The sequence below is a fragment of the Lynx canadensis genome, chromosome C1 (genome assembly GCF_007474595.2).
Source record: "Lynx canadensis isolate LIC74 chromosome C1, mLynCan4.pri.v2, whole genome shotgun sequence".
Lineage (NCBI taxonomy): Eukaryota > Metazoa > Chordata > Mammalia > Carnivora > Felidae > Lynx > Lynx canadensis.
The window spans coordinates 27,294,681-27,317,441 of NC_044310.1; the positions used below are offsets into that span (position 1 = coordinate 27,294,681).

A 22,761-nucleotide genomic window follows, 5' to 3' on the forward strand; every position below is an offset into this window, starting at 1 on the left:
TTGTAAAACATTGATAAAAGAAATCGAAGAAAACACAAATAAATGGAAAATGCTCTTGGATTGGAAAAATTAACATTGTAAAAATGCCCATACTACCTAAAGCAGTCTACAGGTTCAGTGCAATGCCTATCAAAATTCCAATGGCATTTTCCACAGAAGTAGAGCAAACAATCCTAAAATTTGTATCAAACCACAAACCACAAAAGACCACAAATAGCCAAAGCAGTCTTGAGAAAGAACAAAACTGGATGCATCATGTTCCCTGATTTCACATTATATTACAAAGCTGTAGTAATCAAAACAGTATGATATTGGCACAAAAAGAGATACATAAGTCAATGGAATAGAATAGAGAATTCTGGAATAAACCCACACATATATGGTCAATTAATATTCGACAAAGGAACCAAGAACATGCAGTGGGGAAGGACAGTCTGTCTCTTCAATAAATGGTATTAAGAAAACTGGACAGCCACATACAAAAGAATGAATTTGTATCCCTATCTTTTTTTTTTTTTTTAATGTTTGTTTATTTTTGAGAGAGAGAGTGGACAGAGCATGAACAGGGGTGGGCCAGAGAGAGAGGGAGACACAGAATACGAAACAGACTCCAGGTTCTGAGCTGTCAGCACAGAGCCCAACGTGGGGTTCGAACCACGAACCTTGAGAACATGACCTGAGCCAAAGTCAGATGCTTAACCAACTGAGCCACCCAGGCACCCTGAAATTGTATCCCTATCTTATGACATACACAAAAATTAATTCAAAATGGATTAAAGACTTGAACGTAAGACCTGAAACCATAAAACTCCTAGAAGAATACATAGGTAGTAAACTTGACATCAGTCTTGGAGGTGATTTTTTAAATTTTCATTTGCATGGAATATATTTTTTCAACCTTTCACTTAAAATCTTTGTGTGTCCTCACATCTGAAGTGAGTCTCTGGTAGGCAGCATGTAGATGGGTTTTTTTTTGTTTTTTTTTTTTTTGTTGTTTTTTTATCCATTCAGCCTCCACTCGATGTCTTAGTCCATTTACAGTCAAAGTAATTATTGATAGGTATGTACTTAATTGCTCTTTTGCTAATTGTTTTCAGGCTGTTTTGTAGTTCTTTCCTTCCTTTCTTTTCTGCTCTTGTCCTTTGATGATTTTCTTTAATGGGTGCTTAGATTCCTTTCTTTTTATCTTCTGTGTATCTACTGTAGGGTTTTGCTTTGTGGTTACAAGGCTTCATGACTTTTTCTTTTTTTTTTAAGCACCAGCAGTGCATTCCCTTCGTAGGTACTTAGCAGGCTTTAAAAAACTTGTGTAGAGCCCCTGACTTAGTTGGTTGGGTGTGCGACTCTCCATCTTGGGGTGTGGGTTCAAGCCCCACATTGGGTGTAGAGATTACTTAAAAAAAATCTTGGGGGTACCTGGGTGGCTCAGTGGGTTAATCGTCGACTCCAGTCAGGTCATGATCTTGCCTTTTGTGAGTTCAAGCCCCACGTCCGGCTTTATGCTGACAGCTCAGAACCTGGAGACTGCTTCAGATTCTGTGTCTCCCTTTCTCTCTGCCCCACCCCTGCAAACACTGTCTCTCTGTCTTTCTCAAAAAGAAACAAACATTAAAAAAAATTTTTTTTTAAATCTTGTATGTGTGATGTCTGGTATTCTACCAATTGCATTGTAGTGTAATTTGAAACTTCTTTACACATTGTCTTGCTTTAAAAAAAAAAAGGCTGTTTTGGGGCATCTGGGTGGCTCAGTTGGTTGTGCATCATGATCTCGTGGTTTGTGAGTTCAGCCCCATATTGGGCTCTGTGCTGACAGCTCAGAGCCTGGAGCCTGCTTCGGATTCTGTTGTCTCCCTCTCTCTCTGCCCCTCCCCCGCTTGTGCTCTCTCTCTGTGTCTCAAAAATGAATAAATGTAAAAAAAAATGTTTTTTAAAAATTTTTTCAACGTTTATTTATTTTTGGGACAGAGAGAGACAGAGCATGAACGGGGGAGGGGCAGAGAGAGAGGGAGACACAGAATCGGAAACAGGCTCCAGGCTCTGAGCCATCAGCCCAGAGCCTGACGCGGGGCTCGAACCCACGGACCGCGAGATCGTGACCTGGCTGAAGTCGGACGCTTAACCGACTACGCCACCCAGGCGCCCCAAAAAAATGTTTTTTAAAAAAAGGCTGTATTGAGTTTGGGGGACTTAGTGTAAACGTTTGCTGTATAAAAATAATTTGAAAAAATTATATCGGAAGATGTTTAAGCACATTCTAAGAAGTTTAAGGCTCCTGGGTGGCTCAGTCAGTTAAGCTTCCAACTTTTGATTTTGTCTCTGGTTATGATCTCCTAGTTAGTATGATCCAGTTCCACGTCAGGCTCTGTGCTGACAGCATGGAGCCTCCTTGGAATTCTCACTGTCCCGCTCTCTGTCCCTCCCCCACTTGCATGCACGTGCTCACTCTCAAAATAAATGTTTAAAAATAAATAAAAATAAAAACGAAGAGGTATTTCATAGGAAAAAAATTCAGTTCTGTGGTGTATGCCTGTAATTACCGGGCCAAAATGGAAGAGAAATGGAAACCTAGAAAAGTAATGACCTTAAAAGCCACTTTTTCCCTGAGGGCATTTGCTGGTTTTGGAAACATTAAGTTTTGATGCCTTGAAGGTGTGGAGTGAACAGAAATTAAAGTCCAGAGTCTGCATATGAGAGTATACAGGAGACTTCTGTGCCATAAGCTGAGACCCTCGAATGCTATGCTCAGGGTGAGAATAATCTTGAAGTGGACAACCCTTACTGGAAGCCTAAATTGTAATCTTGAATTTATTTTAAGTTGTACTGGACAGGTAGTATTCCCAGGTACCTGACAGAAACAAATGCAGACCTTTTCTTGGGGAATATATTTTTATCCTAGTTCTCAAATTATTTGTGCAAACTACTTTTCGAGTACAAGGCCCATCTAGATATACATGCTAACAAGATACCATGAGCAAGAAAGACAATAATGAAAACAAAATCATAGACTTCAGATATTGAAGCTATTGGTTGCAAATTATAAAGCAAATATTTATAAACAACTGTATTTACAGGGCTGTTACTACAGCCTGTTACTACAACTGGGTTGGCTGTAGAATCCATGCGTGCAGGCTACTGAAGGCAAATTTTAGAGGTGTTTGAAAAAGACAAAAATAAAAAATGAATAAAGAAATAACAGAAGAAACCCTTCTGCAATACTGATCTCAACTGAAAACTGAACATATATTATGTTCCAAGCAAACCTAACAAAAACAGAACCGCATGAGGACATATTTATGGATTTTCAAGTCTCAGATATAAAGAACGCATACAGAAAAAGAAATCCATAATAGCAAATTTTAGATGAAAATTTAGATGGAAATTTGAAGATCAAATTGTTAAATATATAAGTTCAATTTAGGTTGTTTGTATATGAAGGTAACAGACATTCTTTAAATGTGCAAGGGCTTGGGAAATCTGCCCTCCCCATGCCTTTTTGTGTAACATTACTTAATGACAACATTAGAATAACAAGACAAATTTGAAACCTCAAGAAGGGAGACTACTGGGGTTGTAAAGGATGGGTAGTAATCAAAGAAACCCTATAAATTAATATATTTATATTTATTATCTTTAAAATTAATTTTTATTTTAGAGAAAGAGCATGCAAGTGGGGGAGAGGGGCAGAGAAAGAATCTTAAGCAGGCTCCATACTCAGTGCAGAGTCTGACATTGCTCGGTGTCATGACCTGAGCTGAAATCAAGAGTCAGACACTCAACTGACTTAGCCACCTAGGCCCTCCCATCCATCCATCTTTCTTCCTTCCATTCTTTCTTTGTTTCTTTTGTCTCTTTTCTTTCTTTCTTTCGTCTCTTTTGGCGCTTTTCTTTTCTTTTTAATATCTTATTTTTAAGTAATCTCCACACCCAGTGTAGGGTTCAGATCACAACCCTGAGATCAAAAGTTGCGTGCTCTACTGACTGAGCCAGCCAGGTGCCCTGCTATTGTATGTTTTCTAATTTGATCCTGACAAGATTCAAAAGAAAGAGGCAGATCAGGTATTATTCTCATTTTATAGATCAGAAAATAGAAGTTTCAGGGCTACTAATATTTGACAAAGATCAAGTGGTTAGATAAATGGCAGAACCACAACTATGACCTGGTCTAGAATTACTCAGTGTTAGCTATGATGTTATCAGTATTATCTAGGATAACAGGAAGAGTAATATCCTCATAAGAGGTTTTACCAAAAAAAAAAACAAAAAAAACCCCAAAAAAACCTGATATAGGCAGCACTTCAATGTACTTTCATCCAATGAAAACAAGTTAATTAACCCAACTTTTAATTCCTGATATAAACTTGATTTTTGTGTGAAGCATTATCCCTTTGATACATTGCTAGATTTACTTTGTTAAATTTTTATGATTTTTGCATGTATATTCGTGAATGATACTGTTCTGTGATTTTATTTATTTTTCATAATGTTCTTGTAAGGTTTTACTATCAGGGTTTTTCTGGGATCATAAGTTGAATTGGGAAATATTTACTTTTTTCCTGATCTTTGAAAGAGTTTGTATAAGGTCCGTATTATTTTTTCCTTTAATTTTTGCTGTAATTCTCTAGTGGAACTATCTGGATTTGGAATCTCTTAGTGTATGTGTAGAAATATATATATTTTTTAAAGATTTTATTTTTAAGTAATCTCTACATCCATTGTGGGGCTCAAACTCATGCCCCTGAGAGCAAATGTTGCATGCTGTACCAACTGAGCCAACCAGGTGCCCTCTGGAATTATTTTTAATTGTGGATTTCATTTTTTCAAATAATTACAGGACTTTTCAGATATTTTAAATGTAAGTTCATTCAGGTAACAGTTATTAATTAACTGAATTTATTGTTTGAATTTCATTTAACAAAGTTACAACATTTTGAGCTTTAAAATCTTCTAGATATCACTTAAGGCGTTTTTTAAACTTTGATAAAGTATACATAACATTAAATTTACCATCTTAGCAACTTTTTAGCATACAGGTCAGTACTATTTAAGTATATTCACATTGTGTGCAACAAATCTCCAGAACTCTTTTCATCTTGCAGAATTGCAGCTATACTCACCAAGCAACAATTCCCTACCCTCCCTTTACCCCAGCCCCTGGCAACCACCCTTGTATTTTTTGTCTCTGAATTTGGCCACCCTTGTATTTTTTGTCTCTGAATTTGGCCACAGTAGATATTAAATAAGTGGCATCATACAGTGTCCTTTTGTGATTGGTTTATTTCATGTAGCATAACATCCACAAGGTTCATCTATGTTGTAGTGTGTCAGAATTTCCTTTTTATAAGGTTAAATGTTCCATTATATGTATATACCACATTTTGTTTATCCATTCATCCATCAGTAGACCCTTAGGTTGCTTCTTCCTTTTTGATGTTATGAATAATGGTGCTATGAACAAAGGTGTACAGTTATTGGGGTGCCTGGGTGGCTCATTCGGTTGAGTGACTAACTCACCTCAGGTCATGATCTCACAGTCTGTGGGTTGGAGCCCCACAAGGGGCTCTGTGCTGACAGAGCCTGGAGCCTACTTCTGATTCTGTGTCTCCCTCTCTCTGACCCTTCCCTGCTTGCTCTCTGTCTCTGTCTCTCTCAAAAATAATAAGCATTAAAAAATAATAATGTGTACAGTTATTTCAATACTCTGAATTCTTCTGGGTGTATACCCTAGAGTTGCTGGATCATACAGTAATTCTATTTTTAATGTTTTGAGGAGCCACAATATTGTTTTCCATTTTATAGTTATAGCAACGGAAGACTTCAAATTTTATATACTTTGGTATGTGAGTAACCTGTATTTCTCTAGTAATTTGCCTATTTCACCAAACTTGAAAATTTATTGACATAATGTTGTATCTTCAATATCTGTAGTGATATCATTTTTTTTTTCACTTAAATTGGTCACTTAAGCCTTTTTCCTCCTCTTTTAAAAATCAGTGTTTCCTGGGGGCACCTGGGTGGCTCAGTTGGGTGAGCATCCAGCTCTTGATTTTGGCTCAAATCATGATCCCAGGGTCTTGGAATTGAGCCCTGCATCGGGTTGTGCACTGAGTGTGGAGCCTGCTTAAGATTTTCTTTCTCTCTCCATCCTCCTTTCCCTCTCTCCCCTCCACCCACCTCTGCCTCACTCCTCCACTTGCTCTTTCTTTCTAAAATAAAAAAAATAGTGTTTATCTTTTAAGGTATTTTGTTCATTTGTTCTTGTCCTTATTATGTCGTACTTTAAGTTTAGTACTTTGTTGTTGGTCTCACACTCTTCGGGTCTGATTTGTGTTTGCCCATGCTCGTCTGGGTTTGTGTGATTGCTCTCCCCTTCTTTCTACCCCTTTGAAAACAAGTTTTCACAGGTACCATTTTTTTGTTTGTATGTTTAAATGAGGAGAGTAAGTTGGGGAGAAAAAAGTTGAAGTGTTAGAAATGATAGCATCTTTTAGCACTAGGCTTCATCCATTATCAGCTGTACTAAGAATTCTCATATACTCTGATTGACAAGATTATCAAATGCAGCTTATAACCGTGTTACTCTTTTTTTTACCCTCTCTTTGGCAGGACCCGTTGGGGCCCAGCCCCTACTCATGGTGCCCAGAAGACCTGGCTATGGCACCATGGGCAAACCCATTAAATTGCTGGCTAACTGTTTTCAAGTTGAAATCCCAAAGATTGATGTCTACCTCTATGAGGTAGATATTAAACCAGACAAGTGTCCTAGGAGAGTGAACAGGTAAGAATCGTGAAGTCATGGAGATTATTTTGCTGTTGATATTTGTTTGCTTTAGTAATTATGTTTACCTTTCACATTTAATAACAATAATAATGTTTAACAGTTTGACCAAGCACACATGGTAATTTGTTTTGAAATTGTACTTCAGGGGCGCCTGGGTGGCTCAGTCAGTTAAGCGTCCGACTTCGGCTCAGGTCATGATCTCGCGGTCCATGAATTCGAGCCCCACGTCGGGCTCTGTGCTGACAGCTCAGAGCCTGGGTCCTGTTTCAGATTCTGTGTCTCCCTCTCTCTCTGACCCTCCCCCATTCATGCTCTGTCTCTATTCAAAAATAAATAAACGTTAAAAAAAAATTAAAAAAAAAAGAAATTGTACTTCAGAGCTGTGATGTTGGGAAAAATCAACAAATAGCCTTGAAATTTTCTCATATAGCATAAGCTCACATGTTTTCTCTGTGATAATAGAGAAGGTCCAGCTCCTTTTTACATGCTCTTGAAATCAGACTAAGCATATCTTTTCCATTGCTGTTGGTTAACATATTTGTGCTTTCTTTTTTTCTCCCCTTTACGTGCCCACCTTATTTATCCCTTTAAAATGATGGGATGGTAGCAGTAGTGGGTAGAAATAGTGGTTGTCATGTTTCATGCTTTCTGTTCTGGTCCTCAACTCCTGACTTTCCTTCCTTTTATGTAGGAACAAGTACATAATGATATAGAAAATTTATCAATATGCTTTTAGTAAGCTGCTTCTCTCAACCTCCCCCAAATGTATGTGTGTATGTATGTATGTATGTGTATATACATATATGTATGGTTGTGGTTTAGGCAATAAGGGAAGATAAATGGAACTTATGACATGGTGTACACCATGAAGGAGCTTTTAAAAAACAAAATAGGCGCCTGGGTGGCTCATTTGGTTAAGTGTCTGACTCTTGGTTTTGGCTTAGGTCATGATCTCACAGTTTGAGAGTTCAAGCCCGTGTTGGGCTTCATGCTGGCAATGGAGGCTGCTTGGGATTCTCTGCCCCTCCCCCGCTTACTGTTTCTCTCTCTCTCTCTCTCTCTCTCTCTCTCTCTCTCAAAATAAATAAATAAACTTTTTTAAAAAAGCAAAACAAAACAAGACATACAGACAAAACACTTAGAAAACAGTGATACTCAACTTAGCATTTTGATTTATGCTATCAAATATCCCAGCCTTTTCTTATTCAATAAGTATTATTAAGAGTCTTCATTTAAGACATAGGTGGTTCTTGCTGTCAAGAAATTCATCATTTAGGGGCACCTGGTGGGGCTCAGTTGTTTGAGCGTCCGACTCTGGCTCAGATTATGATCTCCCAGTTCATGGTTTTGAGGCCCATGTCATACTCTGTGCTGACAGCTTGGAGCCTCCTTCAGTTGCTGTGTCTCCCTCTTTTTCTGCCCCTCCCCTGCTCTTGCTCTGTTTCTCTCTCAAAAATAATTAAACATTAAAAAAAAAAGAAATCCATCATTTAGATAAGACACATAAGAAATATGAAGTGAATGAGCACTAAGAGACTTTGCTATAATGTGTAAAAAAAAAAACAAAAAACCATCATATGAATGTAATAATGTGGAGTGCAGAGTTCTTTCTGAGGTCACTCGCCTACTGCAAAATTTATTTAATTCCCTGTGGCCTACAGAATGACATCTCAAATTTAGTATAATATACCCTTCTTTGTTTGGCTCTAATCTATATCCTTTACCATATTCTGCAGTCTTACCTAGAATGCCCTTTCTGCCCTTATCTATCTGGCAAACTTCTATTATGTTTCAAGACACACCTTTTGAACTCCGTAGTCAGAGGTAGTTCATTCTTCTGTGACCTTATAGTACTTGGTGTACAATGCTGTTATAGTATTTTTAGTGTATATTGGTTACTTGTTGCTTTCCTCTTCTCACAGTATAATTTCTTCATGAAAAGGAATACTCTTTTTCATTATCTTTGTAGTGCTGATATTAGCTTGATGATTGGCACATAATAAATAGTAGAGTGAATGAAAGCTTATAAAAGTAAAATGAGATGAACATGATGGTGAGGGGGCAGCAAAGAGAACTGGACATTATAAAAGGCTATATTTACCCAGAGATTTTCAGTGTCCCACCCTTTTCTCTTAAGGTCCATAAGCTAGTCTTTGTCTTAGAGTCCTTCCTCTCTCATCTGTCTTTCTGCTAGCCATCTGCTTATGGGGACCCAACTATCTTCATGCCACACTCTCAAATTCCCTTTTTCTTGTTTCTCAAAACTGGGGTGTTAATCTGTAAATTTGAAGGATAATCCTGGCCCTTTTGATTGATGTCTAACATTTTATTTTATCTTATTTTTTTTTTAATGTTTATTTATTTTGAGAGAGAGAGAGAGAGTATGCACTCAGGATGGGCAGAGAGAGGGGGAGAGATAATCCCAAGTAGGCTCCATGCTGTTAGAGCAGAGCCTGACTTGGGGCTTGATCCCTGGGAGCATGAGATTATGACCTGAGCCAGGATCAAGAGTTGGACACTTAACCGACAGAGGGACTCAAGTGCCCCATATTTTGTTTTATTTTTTAATATTATTCTTTTTTTTAAGTTTATTTATTTATTTTGAGAGAGGGAGAGAGAGAGAATCCCAAGCAGGCTCTGTGTTCCACACTGAGCCCAATGCAAGGCTCAGTCTCACAAACCACATGATGATGACGTGAACCCAAGAGTCAGATGCTCAACCGACTGAGTGTTGGTAGATATTTCTCTAAGGCAGATTTTTTTTTTAAATGTTTATTTATTCTTAAGAGAGAGAGCAACAGAGCATAAGCAGGGGAAGGGCAGATCAAGAGGGAGACGCAGAATCTGAAGTAGATTCCAGGCTCTGAGCTGTCAGCACAGAGCCTGACGCAGGACTTGAACCCACGAATTGTGAGATCGTGACCTGAGCCAAAGTCGGATGCCCAACCAACTGAGCCTCCGAGGCGCCCCTAGGGCAGATATTTCTGAACTCAATTCCTTACTACTGTCTTTCCCCCTTGCCCTGCCCAAAAGAGCCACCCCTAATTTTAGCAGTATATAGTAAAGAATTGTTGTTGGTTATTGATTAAGTAGGAGAATCATATGATGAAAATGTTAGGAAAATAAAATTGCTTTAAAGACAAAATGGGTTATAATTTAGAAAATAATGGGAAATGGAGGCTTGGGGCTTAGAGGGATGTCAGCTGAGACTTTTTTTTAGTTTTTCAGAGTTCTGAGGGACTAGTGTAATATTAGGTTAAAAAAAATAACAAAATTATTTATTAGGTTTGTTCCTTCTCCTATATAACTTTTTATTTTTGGTAGGAATGAGGAAGTTATTTGTATATTATGTAAGTGTATATGAAATTGGGGTGCCTGGCTGACTCAGTCAGTAGAGCATTTGACTCTTGATCTTAGGGTTGTGAGTTCAAGCCCCATGTTGGGCATGAAGACTACTTAAAAAAAAAAAAGAAGAGAAGTTAAATAGCATAGAATTTCACATGTGGATGCTCAACATATTGGTTAAGTTTGGGAGAAATGTATGTAATAATTTGGTGTGTGCATTCTGGTTTTAATTTACTTCCCTAATTATATTTTGTCTTACGGTTGTTTTGTCTTGTTATGTTGTTTGCCAGTAGGAGTAAAACATCTGTAATTTAGATGTTTCCAAATGGAAGTTTTTTATCCTGTATCTTTAATTTGAGTTTTCACAGGAGCTACAGGATTTCTTTGAGATTCTTAAAATGATAGAAATCAACTTTACTCTGTTTCTTTGTTAATAATGACTTGATTTTATGTCAGCATTTGTAGAACTTACTGCCTTTATTCCTTCAAAAGAGTAACTTTTATCCTCACTTTTTGCAATATTGCTACATAACTAGTTAGTTAAAATTGTTGGTAGACTTCTGAAATTCATTCAGTTCCTACTCTTCAACAGCTAGAACTCGAGAAGTTAGAAGAAACTAGATACAACTAGACAATTCCTATTCCATATTAGCTAAACAGATATGGGCCAAAATGCCTCAGTATTTAAATCAACGGATAGGAGGTTTTTCTTGTCCATATGCCACATGCTCAAATATTTGGCACCATGGTATTAATCATAATAGTAGAATGATGGATTGTAGCCAAACAAGTTTCCACTTTAGTCATAGGAGTTTTCTTGGACAAAAAATACCCAGGAAATGCTTGTGAGTCATTTTTTGTGAGTCAACTTCTCTACTTCAGATTTTCTGTCTATTGCTTGTTTTGTCCTTTCCTCACCCCTTTAGGCTATGTGTGTGTTGTTTTTTTGCCAACTTAATGATTTTGATTGAAAATGATCATTTGGTAAAAGAGCATTTTTGTTAAGCAGACTTTAAATGTTTCCAGTTTTTTTTAAGTGCATGGTCTCAATAACTAAAAATCAAATATTTTTAGAAATACTGACCTAGAGTATAAATTCCTTAACTTGAGGTTTTATGCTAGTTTGTCCAACTGCTAAATATGTATTGGGATAAACCTCAAATAGATTGTTATGTACTTACTCAAAATCATTAAGTAGTGAAATATATACATGGGAAAAATTGTATAAAAGCATGATTATAACTGCAAGATCTGTTATTGTTAAACATGAAGTAAAGATTCGAAGGAATCTTGAGATGGTATTAGATTGTGGTTGAATTTTTTTGGTTCAGTTTTCTTTTATAAGTGAAACATTATCTTATACTCATTGTACTATTGTCACTGTTACTGTTGTGTTGTAATTCATGATACAGTGCCAAATATTTGTGCATGTTGCATATGGTTGTGGTGTAATACTGATGATTGAATTTTAGAAGAAAAAAAATAAATCTATATTGATTCCATTTTGGCTTTTAAATGGAAATCTCAGATCAGAGTCTTGGAAAGAACTCCCTTTCTGGTGTTATTAGGAATGTCATTGGCACAGTGTTGTAAATAAGTGATAAGCCAAGAGAGGGACATGCTTTTTTAAAATGATAACTTCATTTATACGAAATTCACATAGTATACAACTCAAAGTGTATAATTCAGTAGTTTTTAGTATGTTCAGAGAGTACAACTTTGTTGATAATTGCTTATTTCAAGTTTTTATTTAAATTCTAGTTAGTTAACATATACCACAATCAAGTTTTAGAACATTTTATCCTCCCAAAAAGAAACCCCATTACTCCTTAGTAGTCACTTACCATTGCCTCCCCACCCCTACCCCACAACCCCTGCCAACCACTAATCTACTTTCTGTCTCTACAGATTTGCTTTTTCTGGGTATTTCATATAAATGGAATCATATAATGTGCGGCCTTTTGTGTGACTGACCTCTTTCACTTCACATGTTTTCAAGGTTCATCCATGTTGTAGCATGTATCACTACTTCATCCCTTTTTATTACCAAATAATACTCCATTGTATGGATATTTTGTTTATTGATTGATTCATCAGTTGATGGACATGAGTTGTTTGCACGTATGAATAATGCTATGAGCGTTTGTATACAAGATTTTGTGTGGACATGTGTTTTCATTTCTTTTGGGTGTATTGCTAAGAGTGGAATGATTTGGTAACTCTGTTTAGTCTTTTGAGGAACTGCCAGACTCTTTTCCAAACTGGCTGCATCATTTTACATTCCCACTAGCAGTGTATGATGATTAAAGTATCTCTGCATCCTTGCCACCATTTGTTATCTATCTTTTTAATATAACCATCCTAGGAGTTTTAAGTAGTGTCTCATTGTTATTTTGATTTGCATTTCCCTGATGGTTGATGATGTTGGGCATGTTTTCATGTACTTATTGGCCATTTGTATATGTTTGGAGAAATGTCTATTCAGGTTCTTTGCCCATTTTTAAGTTGGATGTTTTGTCTTTTTGTTACTGAGTTGTAGGAATTTTTTTACAAGTATAGTTAAAAGTGCCTTATTATATCTAATGATGTGCAAAAATGTTCTCCTTTTCTGCATGTTGCCTTTCACTTCCACTTTCTTGACGTTTTCCTTTGAAGCACATTTTTTATTTTGATGAAGAACATTTAATTTTTTCTTGGGCCAGTTGCCCTTTTGGTGTCATATCTCTAGAGGAGTATACTTCTGATTAAAATGATTTAGAGAACATACCCCAGAAAACACTGCTGGTGAACATCAAACAATTGTAGTTTTGAGTATTTAGCTATCTTGGAGAAACCGTACCATACAGTATATGTCAGTTAATAAGCATGTTTTATTTTCCTTGCTAATCGCTTGGAAGATAGGAAAGCTAACAAGTGGTGATTATTTCAAGTCTCAAGAATTCTTTTTTTGTAAGTTTATTTATTTATCTTGAGAGAGAAAGAAGGACAGAGAAGAGGGGTAGAAAGAGAGAGAGAATCCCAAGCAGGCTCTGCTCTGTAGTACTCAAACTCACCAACTGTGAGTGAGATCATGACCTGAGCCGACACTAGGAGTCAGCCACTTAACCTACTGAGCCACCCAGATGCCCCTGAAATCTCAAAAATTCTTTTAAGTAGCATCTAGATAAGTTACTCAGTAGTATTTAGTCACCTAGCTAATATTTCTACAATATATTTGAAGTTCAAAGATAGTTTTATAAGTAAATATATTTCTAAAGGGACTAGTAGGTAGGGTTTATTTCTAACATCTATTTGTGTAGATTTCAATTATAGTAACAGCTGTATAGTATTCTGTTGTTGGTGTGGAATTTCCTTATTTTTAGTCTACTGCATTTTTTTTTTTTTCTTAAATTGAGTTAAATCAATTTAAACCAATTATCTGAGGGGCACCTGGGTGGCGCAGTCTGACTTCAGCTCAGGTCATGATCTCATGGTTCGTGAGTTCGTGCCCTGCATCAGGCTCTGTGCTGACAGCTCAGAGCCTGGAGCCTGCTTCAGATATATTCTCTCTCTCTCTCTCTCTCTCTCTCTCTCAAAAATAAATAAACATTTAAAAAAAAATTTTTTAAGTAAACCAGTTATCTGAATTTGCTATATAGTTGTACCAAGGTAGAATGCTGTTTAGTACAAGATTTAAAGAATATATGGACTCTGACTGGAATTACAATTCTAAATTCTGCAGTAACTTTTAAAACTTAAAGATCATTTTAAGATCATCCTGCTTTCATTAAGTGTTTCACTCACTGTGCCCCTTTTTTGTAAGATACAAAAGATGCAAGATACAATAAGGTACAAGGCAAAATAAGATGATCCCTGCTAGAGATTCCATCGTTTGTATGTAGTGAGAAATCCTGTGAGTTGTGCATTATGTGCTGTGATGAAAGAGTAATGATTCCTGCTTTTAGTTAGGGAGGAAGATGTGATACATGACATGGTATCTGAACTAAATAGTGGAGTAGGAGAAAGAATATATAGAGTGAACATAGCAAAAGCTTGACATATTTATGTAACAGAAATAGGCCAATATAAATACAGTAGCTCGAATCTAAAAATTTAGCTGGAGGGGAAGTTATGAAGGGTCTTAAATCCATGCATGCTGAGGCTTATGAATTCAGAAACCGTGAAGACCACTGGAGGCTTTGAGCAAATGAGGAACATCTATAGTTAAAAGCATAACTAATGGCAGTGTGACAAATGAATTAGAGAAGAGAATGACCAGAGTTCTGGAGAACATTGGGACGGCTGTTGCAGTAGTCTAGATCAATAGTCTTCAAATCTTTGATTACTCATCCCCATTAGTTAATACATGTTTGACCATGGACTGAACAGTAAATAAATAAATGTATATGCACACACGTTTAAAGTTTTTAAATTTATAGAAATGTACTAGTGTCCTAATGTATTACATAATTATAGAAAAATTCAAGGTGGGAAACAATATTTTGAAATAAACTATTTAAATTTTTTTTTTAACGTTTATTTATTTTTGAGACAGAGAGAGACAGAGCATGAACAGGGGAGGGTCAGAGAGAGAGGGAGACACAGAATCCAAAACGGGCTCCCGGGGCTCGAACTCACGGACCGTGAGATCGTGACCTGAGCCGACGTTGGACGCTTAACCGACTGAGCCACCCAGGCGCCCCTGAAATAAACTATTTAAAAATATGTTTACTAATTTGAAAATTTCAGATTAATACACCAAAAATCTGATTGAATATATTCCATACACTTGAACTGAAATAAGTTGCCACATGCTGAAGTGAATGAATGAGAATTCCAATGTTGATTCTTTTCTTCTTAATTGAAGTGTAGTTGACATACAACATTATATTAGTTTTAGGTATACAACATAGTGATTTGACAACTCTATATATTATGCTGTACTCATCACTGTACTCATAAAAGTGTAGTTATCATCTGCTACCATACAGCATTATTACAATACACTGTTAACTCTTATATGTTGCAGAAGTCCTATTATTCTCTTAGGGTTCCTGGTGTGCCATATGTTATATCTGATCATATGACATGGGATAAGTGACAATAATAGTGTCAATTCATATTCATGAATGTTTCTAAATCTTAATTTCTAATTATTAGATGAAAATTAACTGTTTTTTTTTTCTCACATACTCCAGCATACCCCCTAGTACCTCTGATACCTACTTTTCTAGATTAGAGGTAGTGTTTTCTAAGACTTAACTGCCAGCAGTGGCAGTGGTGATGAAAGGGAGGGCTTAGATGTAACATTTGGAAGAAAAATGAGTAATTTCGGTGTAGAGGGAAAGGGAAAAGAGATTTAGGTGTAGAGGGAAAGACCTCATAGTTCCTAGCTTGTGCAATAATGATAGCCTTCACAGAAATACAGGTGGTAAAAGGACCAAGTTTATTTCTGTTTTGGATATTTGGAGGTAGAATTGCATAAGAAACATGAAAATAGAGAAATTCAATAGATAATTGGAAATAAGTGTCTAGAGTTCAAGAAATCAAGGTAGAGATTGAGATTTGAGAAGTGTCAGCATATAGGTGATAGTTAAAAGCTAGAGGCGGGGAAGAAGCTAGGGAAAGTATGCAGAGTCAAGATTGAGAATGGATTTCTGGGGATTCTGTTGTTTAACATTTACCAATGAAGACACTTAGATTGGAAAGATAAGAGAACCAGGACAAAGTATAAGCTGTTTCAGAGAAGCCAGGACTGTAATAGTTGAAAAGAGATCATGTCTTTTAAGAAGTCATTGGTGGCCTGAGGGAGAAGTGTTCTAGAACAGAGTTGTTAGTGTAAGCCAGCTTGAGTTAAAAAATGATTGCTCAATCTAAAGTAATCTATCAGTTATCTGTGAATACTAGAAATTTACTCCACTGGTTTAGCTAGTGTGGTTACATAATACTATGAAAGAATTCACACCCATGTGAAATTATTATGAAGATAGTTTATAGTAAAATGCTCTGGTGTACTACAAATTTTATATTATAAAATATTAAAAATTTGATCTGAAGTATAACCCCTTCTCTACTCTCTATTTTTAAACTTTATTGTGATGCAAAAGTGTTTATTTGGCTACCTTCTGTCTTACTTACTGAGAAGTTATGAAGATAAATTCAAGGTTGGAAGGATATAAGGAGAGACTGCCAGCTTGTTTTAGTTGTGTTTTATAAGTAAGCGTCTGGGTGATTTTATCTTCTTGTTATACCTTAGCAATCTTCCTTCTTTCTCTCTATACTATAGTGACAGATTAATTTATTGTAGCTGTGAATACTAAACTAATGTGAAGAGTCACTTTTGGGGGAAAATATTATTTCATGGTTTCTCTTATAGACTAGAATAGTATTTCCCATTCTACCTTTTGGGAGCAGAGAATAAGAGGTACCTAGAAAAGAGATGAAGGTGGGTCTCTATGAGCATATAGTAACAATTAACAAAAATAATTTCTTCTCTTTTTTACATTAAAATTTCCCTCTCCTACCATTTTTCTGCTGTATGAGTCAGGTGGTAAAGTGGAACTTACTGAAACCAATATTAAATTTTACTTTACAGTCTGTGCACCAGAGCATGATGGAGTCAAAAGACTTGGTACCAGAATGTAGGAAGTGGTGGTTGAGGTAAGAGTGGGAAAGGTAGGCTGTAGCCCTTTGTAAGACCAATATACTCAGGTAGGTTCCATTTTTGTAGTGATCACCAGATATCCTTAAGGAGTTTTAAATTCTATCCTGAGGTTCTACAAAAATGTATCATATTATACTATACAAGAATTCTTTCCTTCTCAGACTAGGGTTATTAGTAAAAGGAAGCAACTAAAGATTGGTTAGAAGTTCTTCTCTCCCTTTTCTCAGATTTTCTTTCCCAAATTGCTTTCCTAAATATTGCTTTAGAAGTTAAAATATTTTGTGTGTCTTGGTTATTGTAAACTTACTACGATTTACTCTTTAAAAATTTTTTTTTCTTTATGTTTATTTATTTTTGAGAGAGAGCGAGCGAGCAAGTAGGGGAGGGGCAGAGAGAGAGGGAGACATAGAATCCAAAGCAGGCTCCAGGCTTTGAGCTGTTAGCACATAGCCTGACACGGAGCTCGAACTCAGAAACTGCGAGATCATGACCTGACACTTAACTGACTGAGCCACCCAGGTGCCCCTCCTTTTTTAAATTTTTAAAAATTTTAAATAAAATAATTATTTTTATACTACAATTTACTCTTAAATGTTGCTCTAAAATTTCTACATTTGGGGGCGCCTGGGTGGCGCAGTCGGTTAAGCGTCCGACTTCAGCCAGGTCACGATCTCGTGGTCCGCGAGTTCGAGCCCCGCGTCGGGCTCTGGGCTGATGGCTCAGAGCCTGGAGCCTGTTTCCGATTCTGTGTCTCCCTCTCTCTCTGCCTCTCCCCCGTTCATGCTCTGTCTCTCTCTGTCCCAAAAATAAATAAACGTTGAAAAAAAAAAAAATTAAAATTTCTACATTTGAACAAAAGATCAAAGGAATTCTCCTCATTGTTATAATAAAGACAACCTCACATAATACAAAAACAGCTCCACAACTATGATATAGAGAAAATTCAGTTCACAGTTTATGTTAATTACCAGAATTCATTCTTTGTATTAATGCATTGTGATGCATCTGTTTGTTGTTTGGAAGACTTCAGTATTTCAACATAGTTTTGAAGTATATTTATGAGATAATTATGCTTAAATTTTTAAATAAAAATAGAATATATATTGGCTTTTTCCCCCCAAAAGTGCTTACACTGATATCCCATATGGTCCCTGCAACAGCCTGTAGACTATTAGCCCATTTTTACTGATGAAGGAACTAAAGTCAGAGAGGCCAGGTAACTTTCATAACAACTTAGTGGCAAAGTGGGACTAAAAACTTATTTCTCCTCCAGTGCTTATGTTACCACGTGTTGCAAAGGTTTCTCATATTGGCAGTTTCCCAGTTCAGACTTTCTTCACAATACAGTGAGCAACTTTGCTGCTATAGCTGAATAGATGTCTAGATAAAGCACTATTTTAGAGTTTTTTCTTCAATTCCACAGCCTCTGTGATGAACATTCTTTTTTTTTTTTCCTAAGGTTTATTATTTTTGGCAGAGAGAGAGCACCACGCAAGCAGGGGAGGGACAGAGAGAGAGACAGAGACAGAGGATCTGAAGTGGGCTCTGTGCTGACAGTAGAGAGCCCGATGCAGGGCTTGAATTAATGAACCAGGAGATCATGACCGGAGTTGAAGTCAGACGCTTAACTGAGCCACCCAGGTGCCCTGCCTGATGAACAGTCTAAAACACATTATCCTTTGCCATAGTATCTTTTGAGATATGAAGTAAAATTTTGCAGTTCCTTGATTTGTCATTTTGTTAGTTTGCATACTAAAGTTTAATTAGAACTCTAAAGTGGTGCTTGGATGGCTCAGTCAGTTGTCTGACTCTTGATTTTGGCTCAGGTCATGCATGATTTTATGGTTCGTGGGTTTGAGCCCTGTATCGGGCTCTGCGCTGACAGTGCAGAGCCTGCTTGAGATTCTCTCTCTCCATATGCCCCCTCTCAAAATAAATAAATAACCTTAAAAAAAAAACAAAAAAACCAACCTCTCAGTTACATCATGTTAGTGAGAGATGAAAGTAAAGAGACATAATGATAAATGATGGTCCTTATAAAAGCTGATTCCCTTTGAAATATAGGTTTTTGTAATTATGAACTTAAAAGTAGTTTAATGTCAGAATTGCCCAGTGTATATGGAATTCTAACACCATTCTTCTAAGGCTTTGAGAGCTTAAATTCAAATCAGTGTTTAGTGTAATTATTCATAAAGAAGTTTTTATATCTGATGCCATGGGAAAATCTGCAGTGTTTCATTATTTGATATTCTCCTAATTAAATTTTGCGGTTAGAGTAGATTACAGACATTCATTTCAATCTTCTGGTTGGTGTGTTCTAGTTGGTATCTTCATTGACATAACTGCTCCTCGAACTGTTCTAGCAAAGATGAACCCAGGTACTTTATAAGATAGTGTAATCTACTTGTGAATAGTTCTGGTGGTTAGGAAATGTGGGAAATTTTGTTCCAAAGTCTAGCGTCTTATATCTTTCCAACTATTTGTCCTAGTTCTATCCTTTCAAACAAGATAGATTTTCTACTTAGTTAATCACATGACAGTCCATCAAAATAGCCAAAGGTTTCTATAATTTCCTTTGAGTCTTTCCTATTCTGGACTTGAGGTCCGTAGTTTGATTTATTTATACTCATGTTACATGAGGTTCTATCAGGATTACCTTCTTCTGGTTATATTTCATTTTTTTTAGGGTCTTAAATTTTTCCAAATTGAACAGAGTACTTCAGAATGTGAAGTGACTTATATAATATGTGATGCAATGGTTACTTACTTTATACTGGGATACTTAAATATATGCAACCTAATTTCCTTAATTTTGAGGAAGCTCTATCCCACTATTAGCTCATTCTGGACATAGAGTCATCTAAAGTCCCTTCCCACAAAAGCAGTGAGTAAGTTCACATCCTCTAATCTGTTCTTATTGCAGTTGAGCTTTTTAAACGTAAATGTTTAGATTTTACAATTGCCCCTGTTATGTTTCATCTTCATTGTGCTCATTGTTTTAGTTTTTTAGTGAATTTTAACATGCTAATTTGTTTTTAGCATACTAGTTGTGTCTCCCAAGTGTGTATAATTTGAGGGTTTCTTAACAGGTATTTTATTATTACTATATGTAGGGCACTGGACACATTTCTTTTGTTATGGTATTGATAGTTTTTTTTTGAAGGGGGTGCACTTTAGAAGTTTATTCTGGTTAAAAGTTTCCATGAATGTCCTAGTTAACTTAGAAAAAGAAAAGGAACTTGCCTTGCCCCATGTTACAGCATAATAAAACACTTCAGTAATTGTGAAAACATAATGATACTGGTTTAAGAACAAATAGACTACTGGGGCAATATAGAGAACTCAGAGCCAGATTCATTTATTTGTTGAGAACTTATTAAGATAATAAGTTCTTATTAATAATAAATTAAAAAAAATTTTTTAAGTTTATTTATTTTGAGGCAGAGAGAGAGTACCAGTGCATAAGCAGCGGTGGGGAGGGGGGACAGAGAGAGACAGAATCCCAAGCAGGCTCTGCTCCATCAGTGCAGAGCCCAAGGCAGGGCTCAAACTCACAAACTGTGAGATCATGACCAGAGCCAAGATCAAGAGTCAGATGCTTAACTGACTACACCACCCAGACGCCCCCCCAAAATGGCATTTTTATTTGATTGTTTATGTATAGACATAAATAGATGGTATGGGACAACTGGCTTACTATATGGGGAAAAATAAGACTCCTTATATAACACTGTTTATAAAGAAAAACCTCAGATGGATTAATGACCAAGATAATGTAGATAAAACTATAACATTAATAAAACATAATGCATCTTTGTGCCTTAGTATTAGGAAAGTATTTAAAACATCAAAAGCATGGGGCGCCTGGGTGGCGCAGTAGGTTAAGCGTCCGACTTCAGCCAGGTCACGATCTCGCGGTCCGTGAGAGTTCGAGCCCCGCGTCGGGCTCTGGGCTGATGGCTCAGAACCTGGAGCCTGTTTCCGATTCTGTGTCTCCCTCTCTCTCTGCCCCTCCCCCGTTCATGCTCTGTCTCTCTCTGTCCCAAAAATAAATAAAAAACGTTGAAAAAAAAAAAGCATGAAACCATAAGGTGAAAAATGATTCATTTGTTGATACAACATTAAGGATTTCAGTTCATAGACATAGACATTGTCAACAGGCATACAGCATTTGGAAGAAGATATTTGCAATGACTAAACCTGTTAATGAATCAATATCTGGAATATCGAAGAAACTCCTTCAATTCAACAAGAAGACTGGGGCCATAAATGAAAAATGAGCAAAGGAAACAAACAGGAAATTCACAAAAGAAGAAACACCAATGCATGAAGGGATGCTCAAATTCATTAGTAATAGGAGAAATCTCAAGACCATTTAGTTTGGGGCCCCTTCGTGACTCAGTTGGTTAAGCGTCGACCTCAGCTCAGGTTGTGATCTCACGGTTCATGAGTTCAAGCCCTGCATTGGATTCTCTGCTTCCAATCCTCTCTCTCCCTCACTCTGCCCCTTCCCCACCCGTGTAGTCTCACTCTCTCAAAAATAAACATTAAAAAAATAAATAAAACCTTTTAGTTTTACCTGCTAGTCTAGCAAAAATTAGAAAGCATAACTATATAACGCCAAATCTTGTCTGGGATATAGGGAAATGGGAACCTCCAGGAATGTGGGTTGTGGAGCCACTCTGGAGAGCAATTTGACAGTTCGTTTAGTTGACAAAATTCACTTGGACCTAACAATTTTGTTCCTGAGTATATAACCAGAGATTAAGTCTCACTTAAGTCCACAAAGGGACATAGTAAGAGGTATTTCATTGCTTATATCATATTTGGTGGCTGCAGTTAAAGTCTGCATCGTTGGGTGACAACATATGAAGTATTTTGCATCAATCAGAAACAATGAACTAAGTGTCCCACAGCAATATAAACACATTTTATTATTATTTTAATGTTTATTTTTGAGAGAGAGAGAGAGAAACAGAGAGACAGAGCACGAGAGGGGCAGAAGGAGAGGGAGACACAGAATCGGAAGCAGGCTCCAGGCTCTAAGCTATCAGCACAGAGCCTGACTTGGGGCTCAAACTCACAAACCATGACATCATGACTTGAGCCGAAATCAGACACTTAACCAACTGAGCCACCCAGGCGCCCCAATATAAATACATTTTAAAAACCTAGTGCCAGAGAATAAAGAAGGGAATATATACAAATAGAAGGATGTTCAAACACATTAGGAGAAAATAATTTATGAAGGGGACAGGTGCTTAGGAAATGGAGGTGGAAGGAAAGAAGAGATGTCTTACATAGATGAATAATGATATGAATTGAGGAGTATGATTTTCTTTTTTAATGTTTATTTATTTTTGAGACAGAGAGCATGAACAGGGGAGGGTCAGAGAGAGAGGGAGACACAGAATCTGAAGCAGGCTCCAGGCTCTGAGCTGTCAGCACAGAGCCCGACGCGGGGCTCGAACTCACGGACCGTGAGATCATGACCTGAGCCGAAGTCGGACGCTCAACCTACTGAGCCACCCAGGCGCCCCTGAGGAGTATGATTAACATAACCTTTCATACCTAGGAAATAAAAATGGAGTTTAGGGACTTGTTTGGCAGTGATATGTAAGTTGTGTTTGAGAAGAAAAAATAAAAGGCATAAAAACAAAGAGACTTAAAATAATCCAGGTACTGGGATATGAGGTTGTAATTTAGAATGGTGATAATTGGAAATGAACAGAACATCCTTAAGATGTTTTGTCACAGCTATTTTAATCTCCACCATTTTGATCCTGAGAGTGCTTTGATTGGGTTGCTAGGATTTGGTAAGCTTAAAATTATACCAGTTTATTGTTGAGTAAAAATTTGACAAAATAGTCAAAACATTCTTAAATATTAGATCTGTATAGTTTCACCTAAGAAACTGGACTTGATAATGGCTGCAAAAGAAAATCTTAAATGGCAGAAAATCTTTGAAATGTGTTTTCTATATAAAAACTGATCA

General features: G+C 36.8%; 1 protein-coding gene across 1 annotated transcript in view; it reads left to right on the plus strand.

Moving 5' to 3' along the window:
- Positions 1-22,761, plus strand: part of AGO3 (argonaute RISC catalytic component 3) — a 124,305-nt gene that overhangs the window by 21,294 nt on the left and 80,250 nt on the right. Inside the window, exon 2 of the mRNA XM_030325783.1 lies at positions 6,604-6,775. Within this exon, the coding sequence (XP_030181643.1) occupies positions 6,604-6,775 (172 nt within the window). The remainder of the gene's footprint in view (positions 1-6,603; positions 6,776-22,761) is intronic.